We start from the raw sequence: 25,514 nt of genomic DNA on the forward strand, positions 1-25,514 counted from the left end.
TTCATGCATTTTTCTGTCCCATAAGAGCTCAAACAAAATAGGCATTTTTTATTTTAAAATTATTTGGTAATAAGTAAACCTTTACAAACATTTTCTTCAGAGGGAACAAAATATAACCAATAATTAAGTTTACTGAAATTCTTATGTAGTAAAATGAAGAAAGAACATGTATGGTAATACACATGGCAGACAGGTAAACTAAGAAATGAAAATTATGTTAATATATAAACATGTATATAAATTTTAAGTAAAAATATTTTCACAAAACACTGAATTTCTACATATATAACACCATTAATCAGGTAAAATATAAATAAACTTACCTTTGTGTGTGTAAGCAAATGTATTTTCAAAGATGATTTCATAGCAAAAGCTTTTTCACAGATTGGACACTTGTGAGCTGAAAGCATACACATTTGTATTACTTGTACACATAGTGTAAGTTAAATGTCTCAAATAAGATGATGTATAATTCACATATACATATACATAACTTAAATTGTCTAAAGCAGTCATGTCAAACTCAATTCGTAAGTAGGGCCACATAAAGGCTAAACTGTTAACAACACTTAAATAAATACATTTCAATTTCAATAAAGATGATGTAAAAATCCTCTGGGCCGCACATCTCGAACCCCAACTCCTTGAAGTCCAGAATGTAAAGGTTCGGCCCTGACATAAATTGTATAGACACAAAATACCCCCTGTGCCAAAAATTAGCAACCGAAAGGGGATGCAAGAATTCTCCTCACCCACATTTCCATACCATCCTACTTACAAATGAAAGCTTACACAATTACGTGTGTGTATAACTGTAATGAAAAATATTTTACAATTATCATATGTTTTACTGAAATAAAATAATATAAATATTTCTCATAGTCAGTGATACTATTTTACAGGTTTCTTTTAAGAATAAATAGGTTAAAATTGTGCAAATATTTTGGCAAGAAACCGTACATTGACAATTCTACAGTAGTTTGTTTCGTTTCCCAGAGATGTGACACCTTTCTTCTTTAGAAACTAGCTTATCAACGTCCGCATAATGTTGCATTATGTTTTTGTGAGCAGGAAAAACTTAATGCAAACAAAAGTATCCGTCAGTCATTCTTTAATTACATGTTTGTTATTTAGCGTTGCCCTTATGCTATTTTTGGCTAATTGCAATGATGAAGATGAGTGATGATTTTGATGAAGGGACACTCACAAAGACCAGCCATGCACAGGCCGGGATTCGAACCAGGGACCCTTGATATCGTAGCACATTGTGTTAATCGTTCCGCCACAGAGGCCGGCTGTTCGTTTGATTGTTTGGCTGTTTTATTAATCTTCATAACAGAGAACAGCTGTTCACAAAGTGCTGCCTAACATCACTAAAATTTCAGCAGCAAAATTGCTTATTCGAGGATACTGCTCTGGAAGATGAGAAAAATCTAGGAACACCAACCTTGTGATATTTCTCTTTCAGTACTGAGTCACATTGAAAGGCAATAAATTCCATTTGAGAGTTGGGATTTGCACACACAGCATCAAAAGAAAAGGGGTACACTGAACAAGAAAATTGACCTTGGCTCTCTCTGAAGTTTTGATACCTGTTTTCAAATTCATTACTTGGAACCAGTATTGGCTTAAATCAGGTTCACAGATTGACTTCTAGTCAATGACTGAATGGAAATGACTGAAATTATCTTTGCAAAATGCCTCCACTTCCTTGAAAATATCTTCTCCTCAAGTTGTGTCTCTTGAAGTTGTGTCACAGAGAGGAATTATGTCGAGCAGTTCTGTCACATTGAGAGAAGAATTGCACTCATGAATGAATACAGCTAACTGAGCTATACCCCACAAATGTCTGTACTTTCATCTATTGAGGCCGAAAAGGCAACAAAAACAGCAATTCTTGCTTTCTATTGTTCGTTGATATTCCCTGCTAAGTCATCACTCTCCTGTTCAACTGTATTTCTGAATTTAGATCTTTGACTTGATTTGACTTAATGAAACTGATGAAGGCACACCTAAGCAGAACACCCATGTAAAGACTGGGATTCGAACCCGGGACCCCTGGTGCACTATGTTAACCACTCTGCCACGGAGGTCAGCAACCGCATTTCGTGAGAAATTAATTCACTTTGTCAAGTCACAAAATTACCACGAATTTCACTACTCACTTCACAAAGAAAATAGACAATCTCCCATTCCTCTTGAAAAATTATATATTCCACTTTTATAGTTGTTTTCTTACTCCCACAAGGCTTAGCCAGCGACACGGTTATCAGAAACTTTTCCAAAAACTGAGTTTCCTTCCCGGCAAACCCTTCACAAACAAGAAACAGACTTATAGGCAACAAAAAGTATACACGCTTCCCTCTCACAGCCAGCAAGATTTGTTTGTTTGTTTGTTAAATTTCAGAACTAACTTCTCAATCAACTTGCTTAGTCGTCACCACACCTTACACACCTTAATGGAATACAAGAGTATAGATAATAGGTCAATCTGGTGAAATTCGGATGAGTCGGGGGTTGTTTCATGAGAAAAGGAAATGTGGGACAACTGAATACGTATAGATAGTCCTCCATACATGAAATGTAAGTAGGGCCAAGGCATTAAGGGATGCTGCGGGCCGTAAGTTTGACATGGCTGATCTAAAGTGTGATCAGCATATAAATCCACTGGTCGTCAACAAAGCATGAATCACTTGCTCCTGGACCAAAAAAAGGTTGCACATCCCTCTCTAGTCAACTTTTTCCCCCTCCACTTCATATAAAGTTAGCAATTTTCAATGTTGCTGGGTCTCATAATTGAAAGGAAATTCTTCTCGTATTAACAATGCTAAAATCAAGGCTGGAAATATTTTACATCCCTTCCCCCCCCCCCCCCACATTCTGACAGATCACCTACCCTGGGAATCGAACCTGGGTCTTCTCACATGGCAGTCACAAGCCCTACCAACTACACCACTGTGGAAATCATAAAGCCCAGACCTAGAAAGTGGGCAAACTCTTACATCCATTCGAAGATATAGGGGAATGGCCACATGGCAGAGATTGAGAATGTGTGCTTCCCTACCGCCACATCTCCTAAATATGCCTTCATGGCACATCAGGGTGTCTACCAAAATAACAAATCGAAAATTCTTGACTTTTCCTTGACCTTTTCTCCTCCCTTTTTCTTAACATTAATTAAGAAAATAGAGATTTTTATTCAATGAAAAACCCCTACCATATGGCTGGTAATGATGAAAACCGAAGCTGTACTTTAATAAGAGATTTAGACTTTAATTATTAATGCATGTAAAAATTTATGCTTCAGACTTCATCCTGGATTTTATTTAATATTTTTACAAAACGTCATGCATACAAGAATGTAATTCTTAAGACACAAAGTGTACAAATCTTAACAACTCAATACAATTTTAGATTTCCAAATATTCAATTTTATCAAATCACACTGAAGGTATATAACAATGTAAATTCACTATAGTGTAAAAAAATAGCAAAAATTCTTGACCACAAGCATAATTTCTTGACTTTTTCTCGACCTACCTGTTGATATCTTGACATTCTTGACTGGTAGACACCCTGTATATGCAAGGGGAACTTTGCCTTACTTTACATTTCAATTCAAAAGAAACTATTAGAACTTTTCTTTTTTGCTATTTATGTATGCTATTCAACATACAAGTTTGAAGAAACATATCTACATGAATACTGAAACAATTCATTGTAAATAATAATACAAGGGTTATTTTTTAAGTAAGGTCCATTTTGCAATAAAAACGAAGTAAGTAAATGTTTTTTTAAAAAAACATTTATTTTCTGAATTTACATACACTTCTATATTTTTCAACATAATTTCAATGCCGGTTTAAACATTTATCGTAACGGACTACGAGTTTTTGGATACCCTCCTCATAGAACTCTGCTGCCTGTGATGATAGCCAGTTACTCATGGTCATGTTCACCTGTTCATCAGTGTCTAAATGCTTGCCGCCCAGGAAAGTCTTCAGATGGCGGAACAGGTGGTAGTCTCTAGGTGCAGAGTCTGGACTGTATGGCAGATGGTCAACACATCATCGCCGGTCAAAGTCAAAGCAAAACAGACACTTTCAAAGTGCAAGATCATGGCAACTGTGTTTTGGGACAGGCAGGGTGTTGTGTTAGTGGACCTTTTGCCGCAAGGAACAACAATTAACTCAGCTTCCTACTGTCAGATCCTAAGAAAACTTCGTCGAGCAATTCAGAACAAACGGCATGGAATGCTGTCAGCTGATGTCGTACTGATTTATGACAATGCAAAGCCACATGCTGGGGCTCAAACTCAAGATCGGATAGAATCTTTGGGCTGGGATGTATTCGATCATCTGCCGTACAGTGCAGACCTTGCACATAGTGACTACCACCTCATCTGAAGACCTTCCTGGGCTGCAAGTGTTTAGACACTGATGAAGAAGTGAAAAAGGGAAACCACCGTGAGTCACATCATCACAGGCGGCAGAGTTCTATGAGGAGGATTACCAAAAACTCGTAGTTCGATATGATAAATGTTTCAACCGGCAAGGAAATTATGTAGAAAAATAGAGAAGTGTACGTAAATTCAAAAAATAAATGTAGTTTGGAAAAACATTTACTTACTTTGTTTTAATTGCAAATCGGACCTTACTTAAAAAATAACCCTCTTATAATAATATATCATGTTGCCCAACAGCCCACAGTCCCAGGTTCGATAACTGGTGGAGGCACATAGTGGTTCGGATTTCACTTTAAACTTGAAGGTTCGGTCCCAATTAGCCTTACTGTGCTGTGCATAAAGTGAACTTTAAACACCAACTCAATAAATCACAAACCCAACAGCTCGGGAGGGCCAGGATCTACTTACCCACTTCTGTATGCATTAATTCTTCTTGAATCTGCCCCTACATTTTCATATACACTGGAACCCCGATTTTCCGTTCCCGCATTATACATTTTCCCGCTTATTACGTTCATCCAGTCACGCCCCGGCAAAAGGCCGTGTTAAATAGTAGGATGTTCTTCTTACGTTCGCTCTAACTCCCGTTTCCCGCTTTATACTTTTCCGAGCTGTGACGATGTCTTAAAATTTGGCAGAAACCTGTTCTTTCTGTTGACTACGCGACTTCTCCCTCCTTTTTCTTACTTTTGCAGCCGGTTCAATCAACACGCAACCTTGAACTTCCAGATGTTAGGCTTTCGTGCGAGAGGAGGGAGCGAAGAGGCATGGTCAGTGGAAGGTGGGGGGGGGGGGAGGCAGGGTACAACTTGCATTTGTCGCACCTTCCTTGATGGACAGGAAGAGAAAATGACACTTTTTGCATTCCCAGTAAAGATACAATGGGCCGATTCTTCTGCCTCAGGATCAGACAAGAAGCACACTATTGCCAAACTGATTCTCGCTAAATGGTGCCTTCCTTAGAATTTGGACAAAACAGATGTTCACCCTCCCCCCTCCGAGTGGAAAATTGACAACAGGATTTGATCACCATTCGCTTCTTTGCTCACAGAGATTTAAGGAATCCTTCGTAGTTGACGGGAAAGGAAAAGAAAAGCAGGGAGGGGGCTTGTTCGTGATTTTTTTCTTCTTTCTTTCTTCTTGTCTGCAGCGTTAATAAGAAGAGTTTGCCAACCTCCGCTACCCGATACTGAATAAGAACTGCACTACTTCTTTAATGGGATGTTGTTTAGATCCCTAAGGAAATACGATTGGATCGTCTATATTTCACTGTAAATTATTTTTGATCTGAAGTTTTTTCGCGAATACTATGTCATTTAGTCGTCACAATGACGCTGAAAATGCAAAAGCTAAAGTGATTATTTTTTTCTATGAGCAAATGAGCAATATTTTACTCACTGAAAAATATTATTGTCAAATCAATTGTTTGGGAGGAAGGGGGAAGCGAAGTTCGGACACATGTATTATTTATTCTGCTTGGGGCAGAGAACGGTTTCTTTTATACAGATTATGTGACACTCGTGTTGTACAGTGACGGAGTGGATAAACGAGGGGTGTGGCAATATCCTCTGCGAGCAGTTAAATTTAGTGCACATGTAAATACCATTAAAATGCTTATTTGGGCCAAAAGAGCATATATTTATTTACTTTTTCTTATTCGCTGGGAAGCCGTGGTCGCCTAGTTAGTAGGGAATCTGACTGCTGCACTGGAAACCTGTGCATGGTGCAAAGGGCACGGGGAACTTTACCTTCACTTTTTCTCGTTTCCTTGGGGGGGGGAGGGGGGGCATTTGCTCTTTCTTGCTCATGTGGAAGAGACAATCAATTAGCATAAAGCCGAAAAGCTATCGTCCCGTCTTCTTTCCTCTGTGGTTTACAATTAAGCAGTCGCTCCTGGATACGTACATTCTACGAACATAGCTTACTACAAGTAAAAAGAAAAATCACCCATCTCCCCCAACCCCGCGAGCTCATTAATCCGCCACTGGTGTGCACGATTCAGCCTAGTCCATTTCTCTCTCTCTCTCTTTTTTTTTTTAATGCCTCTATCTGGGTCGAAAATGTTGCTCGTATGTCAGTAGCATTGAGGTGACAGCATGGGAGAGCTTAAAGCAGTGATCCTCCCCCCCCCCCCCCTCTTTCCTTCTGCAACTTGGCCAGGAATGATCACACTTCTGATATGACTTTTCTTCAACAACTGCATTAGCGCCGTTCCAGCACATGTTCAACTTCCCTTCCCCTCCCTCCCGTTATCGGGGGCCAGTGTGGTTGGTGTCTGCAGGCAGCGAGCAGCTGTCAGCCGGCGCCAGTGTTTTCGTTTTGTCTCCTGTCTCCAGAGCAATGACTCATCCATCCTAAAGGGCATTGTTTTGAATCTTGCCTCAGAAGGTTGTTTTGCTTTTGAAGATTACGAAACACCAGCACCAGACACAAAGCGACCAGTTAAAAGACAGCTAATTTTTTCTTGTTTTGCCTTCTGATAAACATCTTGAACTCACAGAACAGTGCAGGAAGGAAATGCACACAATAATAATATACTCGATACTTTTCTTGTTAACCATTCATGTGTTGAAAATAAATCGCGAAATATTAAACTTAAATGGGGGGAGGGGAACCCTGAAACAACACTGCTAAATCCAACAATAAATCATAGATTAATATGGACGTAAATAACAATCAGTTGGCATGCCCAAAGGAGAGGTTGATGGGGTCATCAAAGGCAGGGAAAGATGCAAAATAATGGCGGACTATTAAAAAATATATATGTAACCATCCTTGCCAAAATCATGGGCACGTCACTCATAACCTCAAATGCGTAACTTTGACAAAGCTTGTTTTCAGTTGTTTATGCAGTTGGGCTGATCAGAACTGAACACACATGCAGCTAAAGTGGGATCTGAATCATTCTACATGTCTCAACTGTGAACTGAATCCAGGACACTTTGATTACCGTATATAAAGATGCCTGACGTTCAACTATAAATGATCACCCCTTTCCAATTACCTGATACTTATAAAACTAGCAACTAATTACCAGGTTACAGAGTAAATGAAGATCCCACACAATCAAAAGCATAAATAGAACCTAATAGGCGGCAGATAGAAGCAGTCATCACCGTTCCTACCCTCGAAAGTGGGTCACGTTAATCCGTCACTGGTTTTCACAGCAGGTCTTGCTTTTTTCCCCTTACAAATTCATAATCATACTTCTTTACCATTGTTGAATTGTTTTTGACACAATATACCCCCTAAATGTCGATTGTGAAGTCGTTTCTTACTGACACTTGAGATTCACCCCTCCCCTATGCTTTACCGCTTTTTACATTTCCTGCATTTTACGTTTTTTATTTACAGGCCCCTGAAAAACGTAAAATCAGGGTTCCACTGTACGACAATAATTGGGGATGTGAAAAGTAATTAATAGTTGACAAAATTGGTTTCTTAAATATGTACATGTTGATGTGCTTTTTTGAGTTTATAAATTTGATATAAATTTTTATTTGAACAACTTATGTCCTTAAAAGTGTTGAATATGTTCAAATAAAATAAATATCTAGCAGAATTCTTGAAATTATTTGGATACTCAATTATTATTAATATTACATATTCTTTGATACTACATATTTAGCTACATATCGGGTTTGATACCTGGTGGAGGCACATTGCACAGCAGTTTAGATTCCACTTTAAACTGTACATCCAGTCCCGATAAGCCTATCTGTGCAAGAAGTGGACTTAAAACAACAATTCATTCATTTTTTCAATTTTATTCACCATAACAGAAATGGAATGTCATTTTATTGATCAATCTGAATCCAAAATTTATATCAGATTTTCTAACGAAGCTTGAGATTTATATTTCATTTTTAATTAATACAAATATGTGAATTTATATATGTGTTACTTACCTTTAATACCAGAATGGAGAATAGAATGCCTTGCAAGATCTTCTTTTCGAACAAAAGTCTTTGTGCACTGTTCACATTCATAAGGTTTTTCCCCTTCATGTACATACTTCACATGCATGTGCAGTCGAGCCCTTCGATTAAATGCCTTCCCACAGTGATCGCATGTGAAGCCATTTTCACCTGTTGATGAATGAAAAATAGACATTAGATTCAAAAGAGCCAAGCAGAAGCTTAAGGGGTACAATAACATGGTAATTGTTACAATTGAAAAAGTAAAAAAATGTAGTAAATGATCCAATATCCAAAATATGAAATACTGAAATGTTCTGAAAACTGAAAGTTACTTTTCCATGGCCTGAACTGTATCAAGTAAGCAAAATAACCATATCTATACTAGAACATTTTTACCACAGTTTCATTTTGTCTTCCTGTCACTGCTACAAATTAAGTTAGGGTGTTATCATAATAATGTATACTAGAGTACTGCAATGAGAGTTTTTTGCTCGAGCGGCAAATAGTTCACACGGGCAGTGCTAGATAGCATACAGAAAAATGCTCAAATGAGAGAAATACACTTGAACTCTCGAACCCTATTAGTACACATATTTCCGTCAATTGTATATCAATTTTGAATATCTTATTGAGATATGTGAAAATGAAATAGATTATTATGGGCCGAAACTGCCTAGGGTGACATTTTATGTGTCTGCGATTACTGTCACATTAAAATGACGTCTGATTGAATGTTATAACTGCATTTTATTATTTCACAGTATATGATTATCCTTTTTTGTAAGTGAACAATGATGTACACATACTTGTTGCACTGTGATACGATATTTGGAATTGCTTAGGCATGTGTATCCATTATACATATAGGTCTGTAGATATTGCATACTTTCATATGTGTTGTATTTGAGTCTTACATAATAATGTACGGAATTATGATTTAGAATTGTTTTCTTCCATGTATGTGTTTTTTTGGTTGACAGTGCTGCTTGTTACGCTCTGAAATATGGGACGTTGTCAATCATTCCACTACGAGTGAACTATGCTCGAGCGAGGGAGACTCGAACGAGTTTGAGTGAGCGAGTATCCCATGCAGCATTCTACTGTATACAGTAGCCTGTACTGTATTTACAGTTCTCAATCAGGGCACAAAGTGGGGGCAACATAGCTTCCTCTTACTGTGTAGGGATCAATTTGATTCTTGAATGTGCATTGAAGAATGTATTTCTCTACGTAACATACAAAAGGTGAAAACTTAGCTATGTATATTAGCTATTGATAATATAATATTGAACCGAGAATTTAACTTACCAGTATGATGAAATATGTGGGCCCGTAACTGTGAAGCTTGTATAAAACTCTTCCCACAATACTGACATACATGGGGTTTAACTCCTGTATGTGTTTTAAGGTGTCTGTTTAATGTTTCTTTTGCAGCAAACTTTGAGAAGCACTGAAAAAAATAAAATACTATAGCTCTATCTTTCTTGCAATATAACCTTTCCTACTTACTAACTTAAGGTGCATAAGTAGAGTGGCCTTGCTGAAAACTATGAATTTTTCTCAAATATGCACAATTATATTTCATATCTCATCTCTTTACATAAAAAAATTAAAATCGATACTTTTATCAATAATTCATTAACTTGGTGACAATAAATTAAAAATTACATACATGTATCAGTAATGTTCATTTTAGCATATTTTTATGAGAAAGATTACTTCCATATATCAATTTTGAATAACAAATTTCCAATTGCATGTAGTGGTTATGAACCATTTACTTCCACACAACAATCTTACAGACAGACTACATTGCAGATAAATGCATTAATATAAAAACTGTATGAGTTTAGAAATTGATAAATTGATATATACAAAATATGTCTGACCAATATGAAACAATTCCAGATTCTCGATATGCCGTGATGAATGCAAAACTGTCATTGAGAGAATTATAATACAAATTAATTTAAGAACACTCTATTGCAAAACTCTAGTAGATTCACGATATAAATTGAATACACACTTGAGCATAATTTTAATTTGTGGATCATACAACTATTGGCATCAGCATCAATGCTATTGTAAAGTGATGACAGATGAGTCATAATATAAAACTGTCACATAATTCCACTTCCAACTCCAACACTCACCTCTTTACATTCATAAGGTCTTTCTCCTGTATGCATCCGTCTGTGTTTATTTAGAGCCCCACTGGAGATAAACTTCTTTGGGCAGAAATCACAGGAGAAGGGCCGTTCTCCTAGAGCACAAAAGAAAATATTACATTTTTATCAACCAATTCACTTATGTTTGTCCATTTCAAATAAACCACCTCTAATATGGGCTATTACAGGTGCTTTGGGCAACTTATTTAGAATAGTTTTCCTATAGTTTACGGTTATTACAAGCATAAGAAAACAGTTTTTCGTTGTGACGTTTCAGGAGAACACATCCCTTCATCAGACATTTACTTATACATCATAAACTACAGGAAAATAATTCTACAATGCAAACAATGCATACATACAAGAAAAACTATAACTTACTTAGGTAGGGAGACGACATAAAACAAGCAATATACAAAATACTTAATTTCTGGTACATATGCTATTACTATTAGCTTTCAAGCATATAAAGTTCCAATATAGTTTAGACTTCCTATGTATTTATTTAATTTGGTACAAATTTTTCACTTTATTTCAAAGATGCATTTCACCAATATCATCAAAATAAGTCACTGGATGATCTTATGACATTAAAATATGGTAATATTGATTTGATGTTCTTCTTTCTTATATATTTACCTCAATATGTGATGTGATAAATTAGGGATAGGACAGATTCATCAGTAGTCTATAAGTATAGGCCGATATACACATACAGTCAACTCTCGATTCTACAACCCCGGATATAATGACCCTCTCGAAGTAACTACCCTTTTCCCGGGAACCGTGAAAAATTTGGAAAAATTGAAGGAAATCGGCCAAAAAATACGTTTCTTGCACTCGTTTTAATCGCACCCATTCCCTTCACGAGCGCTCTACCGCTCGCAAGTGGGTCTGATCTCAAATTAGACGCCACCTCACCAAGCTTGAGTGATATCCAATAGCACTTGACCTCTACCTTCCCCTCCCCCAAACGTGCCAATGTTAGCCCACACCCGACGGCCGCTACCCAACATGCTAGGCTTGTCTTGCCATTCTGATTTCACTTGCTCTTGGATACGCGAGAAGAGAAGATCGAATGTGCTTGGATGTTATTTTAAATCGACCTAGACAGATGCGTGGTGCCTGGAAGTCTGGACTGTCTGTCCAGATCTGACCTAGATTTCAGCAGGTCCCCATGAGTGAGCAACTCTTGTCCTTGTAGCCGACAACTTCCAGTAACCGCTTTCATGCAAAACGCATTCTTTAACACTTCATAGAAAAACTTAACTGTTAGAGATAATCAAAGCCACATAGGCCAACTAAAGATCGTCAACCCGCTTAATGATTTGTCATCCAAGCTTCCGCAAAAGTTTACTTCGATCTTACGTGCATCATAACTCCCGTGTCCCACTTAATACGTTTTCCTAACTGTGGCAATGTCGTAATATTTGCCAAAAAAGTGTTCCATTGGCTGAGTGACTTCTCTCTTTCTTCCTCTCAGCAAAGTGTAGGGGGAGGGGGGCAGCGATGACGATTGTTTCAGCCACGATTTTCTTGTTCATGTGTGAACACGGGGTGATTTCAGGCGAGGTTGGAAGTGGATGCTCTTTCTTTTTCTTTCCTTTGATGTCTAAAATGGGGCAACCAGTTCTGGATACATTTGAATGGGGAGGGGGGTGACTATGAAGTTGGTTGAAGCAAAGAAAACGTGACTTTTTTTTCTTACGATGTATTTTACACAGCCGAACCAGAACGAAATTTACAGCCCTGCCTTTTTTTTCTATTTTTTTTTGTCTGGTGCCTAGAAAGGTTGTGTTGTTTCTCTGGAGAGATCTTATCTTACCAGTTAATCTTTCAACAGACAATGCTCCAGTAGAGCCGTACAAAATCCAACATTCATTCTGCACGAATATCTCCCAAGTTTTGCTGGCACCAGTGTAACTGGTGTCAAGATTCTTCGAGTTTCGCTTGCAATAAGCGAGAGATTGTTTTCCTTTCCATAGGTCTCAGTGCAAACGGGTTTCTCATGAACTAGAATTGTAAGAATTTCCTGGAAGAGCAAGGACTGCACAATTAAAAGAAAGTAACATTATTTTAAATCCTTTTTGTGTGAAAACGTTTTCATGTTCTATTTTCCTTCTCACAACAAGCGTCATGTGCATAACAGATTGTATAACTACCAGGATAAATTGTGTTACCGTCTCCTAGGCATCTTTGTGTCAGTTTGAGCTCCTTTTAAGCTGAAAATTGGTGCAAATTCCAATAATGACCCCTTCGAAATAACGACCCTTTTCCTGGGAACTGTGAAAGGTCATTGTATCGAGAGTTGACTGTATCAGTGTATCATTTTATGGGTAAAATTATCGATTATTTTACCAAACCGATATATCTATAAATATCTTGATTTAGTGCAAAATTCTGCCATTTTGTTATAATTATTTTTATGGATAATTTCCATGGCCTATTTTTTAAAAAAGTAAATGTCTAAATATGCAACTTCTTTTGAACTGCAATCACATGGAAACAAACATTTATTAAGGAGGTCAATGAACTATTCAGGTTTTTCAAGGACCATTTGGAATTTTATAGCGGATCGGTAGAATATTGGCTATCACTATCGGTAAATTTTATATTGGTATTTTATCGGTATTTGCCAAAATTTCATATAGCCCATCCCTATGATAAATAGTAGAATTTATTTCAGGCACTTTTCTTCCATTTGCTATCAGAAATATCCATGCATGTTAAACAGCTACAATAAGAATGTTGCTAATAGACAAATTTTCACTAGTCATTATGACCTTTTTACAGAAAAAATACTGTTCTGAAAGATGAAACATGGAAGGGAGATGCTGAACTAAAATATAAATTTCCTGACATGTATTATATTTACTTTCTTATAGGAATCTAAATTGCATCTTTCCTGATGCAATTTTCCAGACTGCATTGCAACAATACTATTTATTTTTTTAAAAAAAATTTAGTACATGACACATGGTTAAAAAAAATAAGGTTTTTCAACAAACCTGTGTGTGTTCGAACATGAACTTGCAACAAGGATGTTCCATAAAATTCCTTTCCACAGTACTCGCATGAAAATTTCTTTTTTCTCTTCATCTGCCCAGCATGAGCCCTAAGGTGCTCCCTAAGGTTATCCTTCCGACTGAACATCCTTCCACACACCTATAATGATAAAAGTCAATTGTAAACAAAAAATAATTACATAAAGGAATGTATGCACTTCACATCATGGTAACAATGTCAAAACTAGAAATAAAGGACTTCCTAAAACCAGGATTATTAATTTAAAAACTTACTTTTTTTCTTCTAAGAAAGGTATAAGATTTAATGAACATATCAAATATTTATATTTTAAAAAAATAATTCCACAGTGTTCTTTTTCAGAATGCATTTCTAGAATTATAAAATAAGATGTTTGTCATAGAGGTAAGCACAAAAAATGGCTAAAATTCAGTTCAGTTTGATTACGATTTATATTTTTTTCTGTAGGAGAAATGTGTACTAGAGTTTAAAAAATTTAATTTAAAACATCACACTACCAGGCCTCCCCGATTGCACATTGGTTGCATCTTCGCCTTGTAATCAAGGGGTCCTGGGTTCGATATCTGGTGGAGGCACATAGTGGTTCGGATCCCACTTTAAACTGTATATCTAGTCCCGATTAGTCTTACTGTGCATAAAGTGGACTTAAAACACCAAATCCATCCATCCATCAATCAATCAAAAACACTAAAACCACAACACCCAGTTCGTGGCTGGTTATCGAATTCCTACAATAGGTTGAACACATTACATTATAAATCAACCTTGCATGAAAACCATCAAAAATCGAATACTGAAAAACACAATTTTTGTGATCGAACCTCTTCTACCACACAATACTTTCCCACTACATTCGTGGCACTTCCTTCCTTCTTCTTCTTCATGTCCCTATCTCGCCATTGCGATTTTGGACATATGTACTGTAGGAATGTATCTGTTACAGATAACATCCTACATGACATCAACCTCTTCCTCCTATTTATATAAATAAATAGGTTCTTCGCAATTGTTAACACTCAAAACCACACCAACACCACATATGGCTGCCCCACACCGAAGCACAAGGCGAACCTTTTACACTTGTGATACCACACTGAACATTGGTATCCCATCCCAACTATGGTAGTTTTTTTGTTTTTTTTGTAATATATGTGTATCAGGAGTAGTATGCATGTGGGTATGTAAAAAAAGATGATAAAGATATTGATGGGTGTGAGAAAAGAGCAATGGTAAAAATAATATTCTACATCTCCTGGCATATCTATAGAGGATCCACATTATATGTATTGATTGATCGGAAATTAGTGAGATGATAGAAGTAGGGACCTGACAAATGTGTCAGCCTCTGTATAGAATTGATTGTTGGTGTTGAAATTCAGAACACTGAAAGAAGAAGTCATTAGTGTCTTGATGTTTTGCCCCACAAATACATTGTGTTTTGGGTAATATGTTCAGACGAGCTAGATGAGAATTAGTACGGACATGACCTGTCCTTAAGCGAATGATGAATGTCAAAACCGCTCGTGGGAGGTTATATGCATAAAACCAGGGTGACATCAGCCACCCATTTGTATGTGTGGCCGACAGTCTGAAATTGTTCTTCACACCAGCTGTGCCAAACAGAGTAATTTCTTTTTGGCTCTCGGTAGCAAATCTGTGTATGGAAGATGTATTTCTGGAATGTTCTCTAATCGGGTGGCTTGTTTAGCATAATCATCTGCTTGCTGATTGCCCGTATTGACATGGTGAGCCTTAACATAAATAAAGTGTATCTCTATATTGTGCTGTATAGCCTGTTGAACATGTTTGATGATTAGCTGAACAAAGATAGATTGTTTGCAAAGCAGAGGATATGGAGTAGTTATGGCTGGTAGTAGACTCCGTGCATCTGTAAGAATTAATATGTGAGAAAGATTATGTTCTATTCCGAATCCTATAGCCCATAATATGGCATAACATTCTGCTGTGAATATTGATGTTTCACCCGGTAATCGGAATCTGTGAGTGAGCCGCATGTGTGGAATATAGTATGCACATCCCACTCCCTGGTCTTGTTTGGAACCATCCGTATATATAAAGACATGGTATTGCCATTTTTCACGATATGACCCATGTTCTCCCCTATCAAGAAGAGATATATTACAAGGTGAAATAATCGGAATGTCCAGAGTATATAGTGGGGGATGTGTAAAAGTGTGTATGTTGAAGTATGCTTCAGTGTCAAGATGAAAGCAGTATATGAAATAATAGTATGTGTTGTAAGGATTTATTACCTGAGCCTGTAACCATTTCAAGTGTCGAAAAGTGAATTAAAGGGGTACAAGTATTTTGTCCCTGTCTGAAGAAGAAACTTGTAGGTTAAGTGCCGTCTGCGAGCAGTCAGAGAACACTCCGTACTTTCTACGTAGACACTGTCATTCGGGCTGGAATGCATCACCCCTAAGCAAGTTCTGAATACCTGTCTTTGGAGTATTCCCAGTTTCAATATAAATCTGGGGGATGCTCCCCCATAACAAAATGATGCATAATCAAAGTATGTTCTGAAGCAATTTTTTATAAAAAAATAGAAGCACTTGGTGGCTGCCATGCTCCTAAGAAGGTGATATATTTTTTCCCCCTTGGCATGCAGATATTCTATTTGCATTTTCCAGTTAGCTTTTCTGTCAAAGTGAATACCTAAGTATTTACAGGTTTGTACAACAGGAATGTTGTGAATGGTGCTGATATTATATGGATATCTGGTTGGGCAGGTAGCATTGAAACAAATTATTTTGGATTTTTCATGATTAAAATGTAACCCAGCTGTATTAAACCACGCACAGATTGAAGCCAGTAACTTATTCAAAGCCAGGATCTCTTGTGTGGCATACGGGTTAATATGGTAGAAGCAAAAGTCATCCGCATATTGAAGTATCTGGAAATCATGAAGATCAATGGTATGGAGTCCATTGGTATAAATATTGAATAACAGTGGGCTAAGCGGTGCACCCTGTGGTATACCTTGAGAAGTAGTTCTAGGTCCTATGAGATGATCAGAGGACCAGGTATATAAGTTGTGATGAGCGTATAGGTTCCATATTATGTGTGCAAGGTGAGACTGTAAATTTAAGTTGTCCACATTTTGACATTAATAAATGTAAAGGAATAGAGTCGTATGCATTTTCTATGTCTATGATTACAGCATAACAATAAGAACTGGTGATTTTGCTATTTTTTATTGCTGCAGTGAAGGTAGCTAGGGCATCTTGACTACTGTGTTGATGGCGAAAACCGAATTGTGAAGGGTAAAAATAAAGGTGTTTTTCTAAAGTCCAGGTAATTCTATTTTTGACAGTACTCTCAAACAGTTTTTCAAAAACTGAGATGAGCACTATGGGTCTGTAAGAAGTTGCTACATTGGAAGGTTTGCCTGGTTTCAAGATGGGAATAACTATATGGGCTTTCCAATCCATTGGTATCTCATCCGTTACAGATATTGTTATAGATGGAAACTAAGACATCGAGACCGTCATCTGGTAAGTAGTGGATGGCTTTATACAGGGTGCAGCAACGTAACTTCCTTTTTTGAAATGCGCGCCATGCAGCCTGTAGAGGTCGTAGCAGGGCAGGAGTGGTCTCATTCAACAGGCGCGAGTCTAAAGTTTCGTTTGTGCCCCGGTCAGTCACCATCATGCGTTGGAACAGTGAGGAGCGTGCGTTTGCCATCGAGGCCTACTTTATGAACGGATGTTCTGTTATCTCAACCCAGCGTGCCTTCCAAAAGCACTTTCATGTAGCCCCTTTGGGCCCTGTCCCAGACCGGAAATCAATTGTTACCTGGGTCACTACGTTCAGACAAACCGCGAGTGCGACAAGACGAAGAACAGGAGCCCCTCGGCCCATCCGATCACGTGAGAACATTGAGGCAGTGAGAGCTTCAATCTTGCGATCACCACGGCGTTCTGCACGCAAACATGCATCTGCGCTTGGCACCTTGCGATTTTCTTTGTGGGGATTTTTGAAATCCCACGTTTATGTTACCCGTCCAAGGACCCTCCAAGACCTGAAGGCCAACATCCGTCAAGAAATTGCCAACATTCCCACTGATATGCTAGTTCGGGTCATGAAGAATGCCAGAAATCGGCTTCTTCAGTGTATGGACAATGGGGGGGGCGTCACCTCCCTGATATGATTTTCAAAACTGCGTGAAACATAACTATAGATATGTACCTACAGTGTAAAAAAAACATTAAACAATTCTAATTCATCACATGGGTTTTATTGCATTCTGAAATAAGGAAGTTATGTTGCCGCACCCTTTATGTGATGCCATCAATCCCAGGTGCGGTATCCGATACTGTTCGTAATATACCTCTGAGTTCGTCATGAGTGATCAAAGGGAAGTCTCCCTGTTGGGCCAAAGGCATATCCTGCTGGGGTACAAAATGCACAGGGACAGACGGAGGGGTTATTTTGGAAAGAAAATCTGCATGCCAATCGGTATTAATCGATTTGCTGGTAGGCGTTCTCTGTTTATGCAAAAAATGAATTTATGCCAAATGGTGCCTAATTATTCTTGGCAATTAATGGAATTGCAGTATTGGTGCCAAGCAGTTCTTTTTGCTTGTATAAATGTTATTTTGGCTATAGCCTTCGAACGCTTCCATGCATTCCATGTAATTGGATTGGGTTGGGATGGATACGTTGTTTCTGTATTCTTACGTGCTTGTTTAGCTTGTGTGCATTCCTGCATCCACCAATGTAAATGTGGGAATTTATATTGCATATAAGTTCTTTGTCGTCTGCTGAGTAAATTCCATAGTTTTAGTGATGTAGAGGAGAAGACGTTGGTATGTTATGGGACGATGTTCTGTTATGGAATGTTTAAGAATAAATTATTGCATGATGGTTGTGTAATGCTCTCTCTGGATATTTGCTGTGTGCCAGCTTGTTATAGGCATGCTTGTAGGTTGTGTCATTACATGGGACATAAATGATCCTTGCAAGTATATAGGAGCATGATCACTACCATGTAGATCATCATCAACATGCCAACTAAATTTTGTGTAAATGCTTTCTGTAACAAAAGTTAAATCGATGGCTGTGGGGGCATATCCACACCCATGATAATGTGTGGGAGAGTCATCATTTAACAGAATGAGGAAATTGTCCTCCATCCACTCATTTACTGTGTGACCCAGTCGATCACTATGGGAGGGGTGCCAGATTATGTGATGAGCATTGAAATCCCAAAAGATGATGAATGGAGGTGGTAATCCTCGAATGAGTTGTTGTGAATAATGAGATGGAATATAGATATTGATAATATACCAATTGTTGTTGTGCTATCCGAATTTGGATTGCCTGTGCCTCCACATGTGCTATTCTAAACAGACTGTTATGTAGAGGAAGTTGAAGTTCTTCATATTCAACTGATGCATGAATATGAATGCCAACCCCACGAGCTCGCTCTGGGAATAGTGGACCGAGACAGTGATAATGTTTAACGTGGTATGTTTCTTGTACAGTTCCTTTCATTTCCTGGTAACAGATCACTAAGGGATGGCGTTCACTAATTAGTTGTTGTATATCTAATTTTCTAGCAGAAAAGCTATTGACATTCCACTGAATAAGGAAGGTCATGTCCATACTAGTGATTTAGTGAGTGAGATGAGAGAGGACTGTCAGAAGATGGTGAGTAAGGTCTCGGATATGTACAAGGAGATGCTTTTGATTGGTGAGGTCCTTGATTTGTAAACGAGTGGTCCACAATTTTGGAATAGTATTCAGAAGTGCTGTATACACAGTTTGTATGTCTTCTTGTGGTAAAAGTGGAGTACCATGAGATGTATGACTGAATCCTGGAGGTATGTAGGCGTCACCTCCAGAAGATTTAGGAGGAGCAGCGTGTGCACCGATGGCGGGAGAGGAAGTAATCTCCTCCTCATCGGAAGTGCTAGATGATGATATTGCTGCAGCAACAGGTGGTACATTCTGCTTCCGAGTCATCTTCTGAGGCTTTCGTTGTAGCTCAGTGTTCTGTACATTTGGGATAGAGCCTGTGTACTGTAAAGGAAGATGAGAAGCCTCTGCTGAAATTTGGGTCAGCTGATGAGAAGATGTAGCAGCACAAGTGTTAGCAAGATGGGATGCGGAAGTGTTATTAGGGTGGAGGTTGCGAAGCAAAGGGAAATCAGCTCTGGTGGGAGGTATTGTTAGAACATCTTCCAGAGACGTAGGGCTTTGATAGATACCTAACAGTTGTTTTCTTGCTTCATGATAAGAAAGATTGTCCTTCGCCATGCGATTCTGTATGTTTTGTTTCTGTTGCCGGTGGGGGCATGTTCTATCCAGGGCTGAATGAGCACCGGAACAATTGTTGGAACATTTTACAGGTAAGGTACATGAGTCACCATGTTTATGTTTGCCACATGTAGCACATTTAGGAACCGAACGACATTGTGGAGTAGAATGTGCAAACCGATAGCATTGCCTGCACTGCAAAACAGTTTTTTGACGTGGTGATACTTCGAGGATATTACTGTTGACAATAATTTTTTCAGGTAGCAGTTTTCCTTGAAACGTTATACAAAATAGTTTAGTGTCAACGAGAGTGAATGACCCATTGTCATTCCAGCGTTTTTTTTTTATACGCTTGGCCTGTATTACTGGTATGGGAGATTGAACACCTTCTAGAACATCCTGTTCTGAGACATTCCGAACACAAGGCCTTCTCTTTGGACCAAAGACTGTGGGATGCGTGAACTGATGGCTATTTCTTGTTGAAAGGATTTGTTTTACACAAAGTTATTTGCATCCTGGGTGGTTTCGAACGTAATTCGAACCTTGTTCTTACCACATTGTTCGATGAGATGTACAATGATACCTGCCTTTCGAATCAAAACTTATTTCCAACACTCCCATCTGCCAGTTTGCCTATATTACCACCCACGCCTTCGGCGATGACAATGTAAGGACCTGTACTATTTGGGCTATACCAATTAAAGCTATCGCCTGTGCATTCTACCATGCTGTGAAGGCACATAAGAGGGGTGGATACAGGGTTCTACACATTCTCCACCATATTGGAGGTGATGTCATAAGCACCATACTCTAACTAATCCCTTTAACTTCTCTCCACGTTTGCCTTGGCAATGACAGTGAGAAAGCTAGAAAATATCAGTTTTGCTTTTCATTTTATCAAGGATTGTATTTCTTTAATTCTGTTGCTGTGTGGCTAAAGATATCCGTTACGCTGACTCATTTATTCATATAAATTTGGATAACAGCACAGCAACAGGCATTAATAACATACCTGGCAGGGATGGGCTGGTTTTGGGTTCCCATCACATCCTGTTTGGACAATGTGGCGCTCCAAGTGGTATTTACGGCTAAATAGTTTCTTGCAACGAGTGCATGAATATGGCTTCAAACCTGGAACACAATTATCACAGGATGAACATTAAAATCTTAAAATGTGTATTCAAAAGACTGAAGTCCTTGGAACAAAAACTTACAAACTAAAATTTTAAAATTTGTTAAAGGGATAAAACGCAAAAATGTTTTTACAAAAATTAAAGTAAGAAATGGTATTTAATTCTCGTAAGATGTAAAATTACATATTTACAGATTTTTGCTCCTTCTTGACATAAATAATGTAAAATTTCATCAGAGTATATGGATAAGAATGTGCTAAAAAAATGTTTGCCACTCAGGTGATTACTGAATGTCATTACATAATTTTATTATCACATGCGGACTGCAAAAATGCAATTTATTACTCGCATGAAGAAGGAAAGCACAAAAAAGGTACATGTTGATTTGGCAACAGATTTGATTATGGACTGTTGTTATGGTGAATGCTGACTGGTGTTTATCAATGTTGAAATCAAGAGACAAGAAATGTTTTTGCAAAACAATATGTAACTAGCAGCAATGTTTCTGATCTTCGACATCAATTTACAAAGATACTAATTTGGTAAAAGTTTACCTAATAGGATAACAAAGTCAATATATAAACTGTAATTGAAAGAAAATTTAAGATTTTTCTGATAAAAATACTTTTATTATACATTAAAAAAATACCTGTGTGAGTATAAAGGTGGCGAGCAAGCGTTCCTTTGTCAGGGCAGCGAGCCTCACACTCCGGACAAGAGTATGTGTCCCCTTCAAGGTGAATGACTCTTCTGTGTCTGTCTAAACTGGATTTCAATTTGAAGGTTTTATTGCAATCAACACATTCAAAGTCTCCGCCCTAGGCAACAAAAAATTAACCACACACTTTTACAAAATAAAATAAAATAAATATTAACAAAAAAATAATGTGTAACTAAATGAAGAAAAACAAAACAAGGGAGGAACAGGATATCTGATGCAACAAAGGAAATAATGGACACGAAAGCTCAATAAATACAAGAATTCCCCATGATTTACTGAAATAAATCAAAACTCAATTTTGTCCACAACTCATAAACTACATGTCTTGACAGCAATAATTAAATTTAAAGAAATTTTTATAAAAAAAGTACAAAGCATAAAGAATGTGAAAAATCAGAAGTATAGAAAGTTTCATTCAAATAATATTTTTAAAAGAAAAGTTATTAATCACCTTGCTGCCTCCATAATGCACATTTCCGCACTAATTTAAAGGAATTTCAAACTTTCAAAATGGTAATGAAAAACATATAGACATGCATAAGCTACACATACCAAGTGTGCAGTTTCCAAATCTTCTCCACAACAGTGGCATCGCCCAGGTGCAGTGGCTGAAGTGTCTTCTATTAATTCATTCACTTTGTTTAGGACAACACCTGTGAGTCAATAAAACAGTAATAAATATTAAGTTATATGCTATCATATATATGAGTAATCACTTTCAAATAGTGCAATTTATATTAACCAATCAACAGAAATACCAGTACAAAAAACTGCCATATATTGTTCAATCACCATCACAAAAGTGAAACACAAACATAAGTAAGTAAAAAAGGGAATGAAGTTCAGAATTAGACCACTATATCTGTGTTCTATGACCATTCCCCAAGAAACAAACTCTTCTATCAATTGACCTCTTCATTTATCATTCTGCACTCTATCTGCAGAATGAACAAATGTACAAACACTGGTCATAATTTGGGATCAAAAGATATATAAAAATGACATTTTGGTGTTAAAATGTTGAATGTGGTCCTAAATTTGATTTAAAAAGTGCACTTATTACACAAACAAATATTTATTTTCTAATATCACATTTACGTAGTTATAACTATGCAGGGTGCCTTGCATAACGAATGCAATCTCTGCCGTAGGATGCTGCTTCCCGTAGGTAACCACGGGTGCAATTTTAACCCGTTCCCGAGCCTGGTCCAAAACATTCTAAACAAAATGGCAAGCACCACCAATGTTGGAAATGCTAGGAATTTATTAATACACCTAATCATATCATAAATACTGTCACAACTTTGGAGGCTGGCTGGACACCTTCAGAGCAAGGGCAGCACTTTCCCACGGGGAGCTGTAAGACCTGAGTCATTGGGTGGTGTGCTGTGGATGGATGAAGGTGATTGTGATACAAGTCAAGATGGAATGAGGCGAGTATGAAAACTGAGTGGCTATCACTGCAATATATAAGGTAGGGAAAGCATCAGTTGAGATTTTCAAACTTCTCCAGGAGCTTCAAATCTCAAAGAGGTTTGTTTATCGTTCTATCCAGCGATACACTGAAACCCGAACTGTGAATGACCAGCCTAGGGCATGGCTGTCTCGAACAGTGAGGACTCCATAGGTTGTGAAAGCAGTGGCAGCATGTGCGTGACGAAATCCTGTCAGGAGACAGTCAGTGCTGGCTCAGGACCACAAGATGTCCATAATGTCCATGTATCATGTGTTGTGTTATGACCTGGGACTGCAAGCTTACAAACGAGGTACATGTCATTTTCTCACTGATACGTTAAAGCATCAGAGGTTGATCAAAGCAAAACGCCTATGCATGAGGCATGCAGCAAATGGGCAAAGACGAATCCTTTTCACTGATGAAAAACTGTTCAATGTTGAGGAGGCAATCAATGCCCAAAATGACAGGGTATATGAGAGGAGTTCACGAGAAGCTGCTGACAAGGGTCCAGAGGGGCCATCATCCCGTGTCAGTTATGGTGTGGTGGGGGGGGGGGGGTTAACTACAAGGGCACAACTGAGCTGCATTTCTGCGGGCAAGACATCAAAACATCAGCCAATGTGTACCAAGAGACTATTCTTGAGAGTGTGGTCAAGGGTCTCACAAACATCTGATCTCCCAGTCAGGCCTGGAGTTTCCAGCAGGATTCGGCACCAGCCCATAAGGTTAACGACCCAGCAGTGGCTCCTGACGAATGTGCCACACTTCTTTTCCACTTCTCATTAGCATTCTGGTAGCCCTGATCTTAACCCTCTGGACTACAAATTGTGGGCTGTACTTCAGGAAATGGCATGCAAGAAAATACACCCAAACATGACCAGTTTAAAGCACTCTCTCGTGAAGGCAGTGGTGGATTTCGTTGTAGATATCGTGCGTAATGCAAGTGATCCATGGCCACAAAGACTAAAGGACTGTGTGCATGCTAAAGGTGGTCATTTTGAGTAACTATAGGTGTTTTGTGTTCCTCACATATCCATGTACCACATATTATATGGATATTACACTATCCCTAACCATCTGCAAACCTTGTGACAGTATTTATGATATGACTAGGTATAAAGTACAAGTACAGAAAATACAATAGGAATAATACAGTTACAAAAAATATGTATACTACAGTATGTATGTATGTACACTCTTGTTCATTGCTATTTCGACTTTTGATGCTTTGGTAGGTCTTTCTTTTAGTGAATTTATAACAATCGTTTTTTACATAAATTGTAGCCAGGTCGGTGCTTGTGTATAAAGTACAGTACTATGTGTACCTGATCATGTAAGATAATGAGACACACCTGAGAGGGGTTAATCATATGTGACGATATTTGTGTGCAGTTTGTAATGCGGGACATTTTCTGGCCCATGCACACATTCATTATGCAGGATGTTCCTTGGTGTTTGTTATGCGAATCACTATTAACTTTATTTCTGTGTACAGGAGTCCATTTTTACTTCTCACACTTTGACAGCAGAATCAATTAGTTTCCATGATTTTGCATAACTCACAGGATAATTTAGGGTTCAGAAACTTGTGTTCATAAATAAACTCTACATTTTGTAGTTCATATCACAGTTCATTTAGACAAAACATACTAGGAGAATGTACCTTGCACCTTTCAAAAACATAAAAAATGAGTATTACAGTGTGTTATTTCATATTTTATGTTTCTGTCAAAAACTAAATATGCATATCGCTATATATCGGCATCAGCCAATACAGGTAATATCAGTTTATCAGTAAAATTACCAATCCACTATTTCCATAAAAAGTTTGTAATTTAGGGTGAAATTCTGCAGTAATGAATATGTATAATGTTGTAACATGCGTAGAGTTTTGTAAAATAAATATCTTAATATGCAGATCTGTTTTTCAAACAAAACCTTTTGACAGTAACCTGGTTGCATACAGTAAATAAGGGGTCAATAAGAACTTTTTGTCTTTCATGGAACATTTGTAATATTTAGAGCCACATATTTATGGTGAATAAAAGATCAAGATTTCAGTACAAAAATTTATCATATTTTGGGATCAAAAGTGGTATATAAAATGGCATTTCGGTGTTAAAATGGTGAATAGAAACCTAAATTTAATTTAAAAATTATGCATATTACACAAAATTAACATTTATCTTCTAAGAGTACATTTACATATTCTCTGCGAATCAGTAAATAAACCCTAAATTTCATGTTTAAGAATTTATTTCGCATTTTGCATCATTTTGTGACACAATATGGTACCAAACTACACCTCACAATTAACATTACAA

General features: G+C 37.7%; 1 protein-coding gene across 7 annotated transcripts in view; it reads right to left on the reverse strand.

Annotated features, from left to right (window-relative positions):
- The window catches only part of LOC146003307 (uncharacterized), a 54,149-nt gene that overhangs the window by 5,633 nt on the left and 23,002 nt on the right, over positions 1–25,514 (reverse strand). For all 7 annotated transcript variants that reach the window (XM_083141611.1, XM_083141618.1, XM_083141592.1 and 4 more), the window contains 8 exons: positions 22,287–22,387; positions 21,663–21,831; positions 20,893–21,011; positions 13,562–13,718; positions 10,539–10,648; positions 9,694–9,835; positions 8,374–8,553; positions 324–400 (listed from right to left, as the gene is read on the reverse strand). In XM_083141611.1, coding sequence (XP_082997737.1) covers positions 324–400; positions 8,374–8,553; positions 9,694–9,835; positions 10,539–10,648; positions 13,562–13,718; positions 20,893–21,011; positions 21,663–21,831; positions 22,287–22,387 — 1,055 coding nt within the window. The remainder of the gene's footprint in view (positions 1–323; positions 401–8,373; positions 8,554–9,693; positions 9,836–10,538; positions 10,649–13,561; positions 13,719–20,892; positions 21,012–21,662; positions 21,832–22,286; positions 22,388–25,514) is intronic.

The sequence above is a fragment of the Lepisma saccharinum genome, chromosome 1 (assembly GCF_977018435.1).
Source record: "Lepisma saccharinum chromosome 1, izLepSacc3.1, whole genome shotgun sequence".
NCBI classification, from domain to species: domain Eukaryota; kingdom Metazoa; phylum Arthropoda; class Insecta; order Zygentoma; family Lepismatidae; genus Lepisma; species Lepisma saccharinum.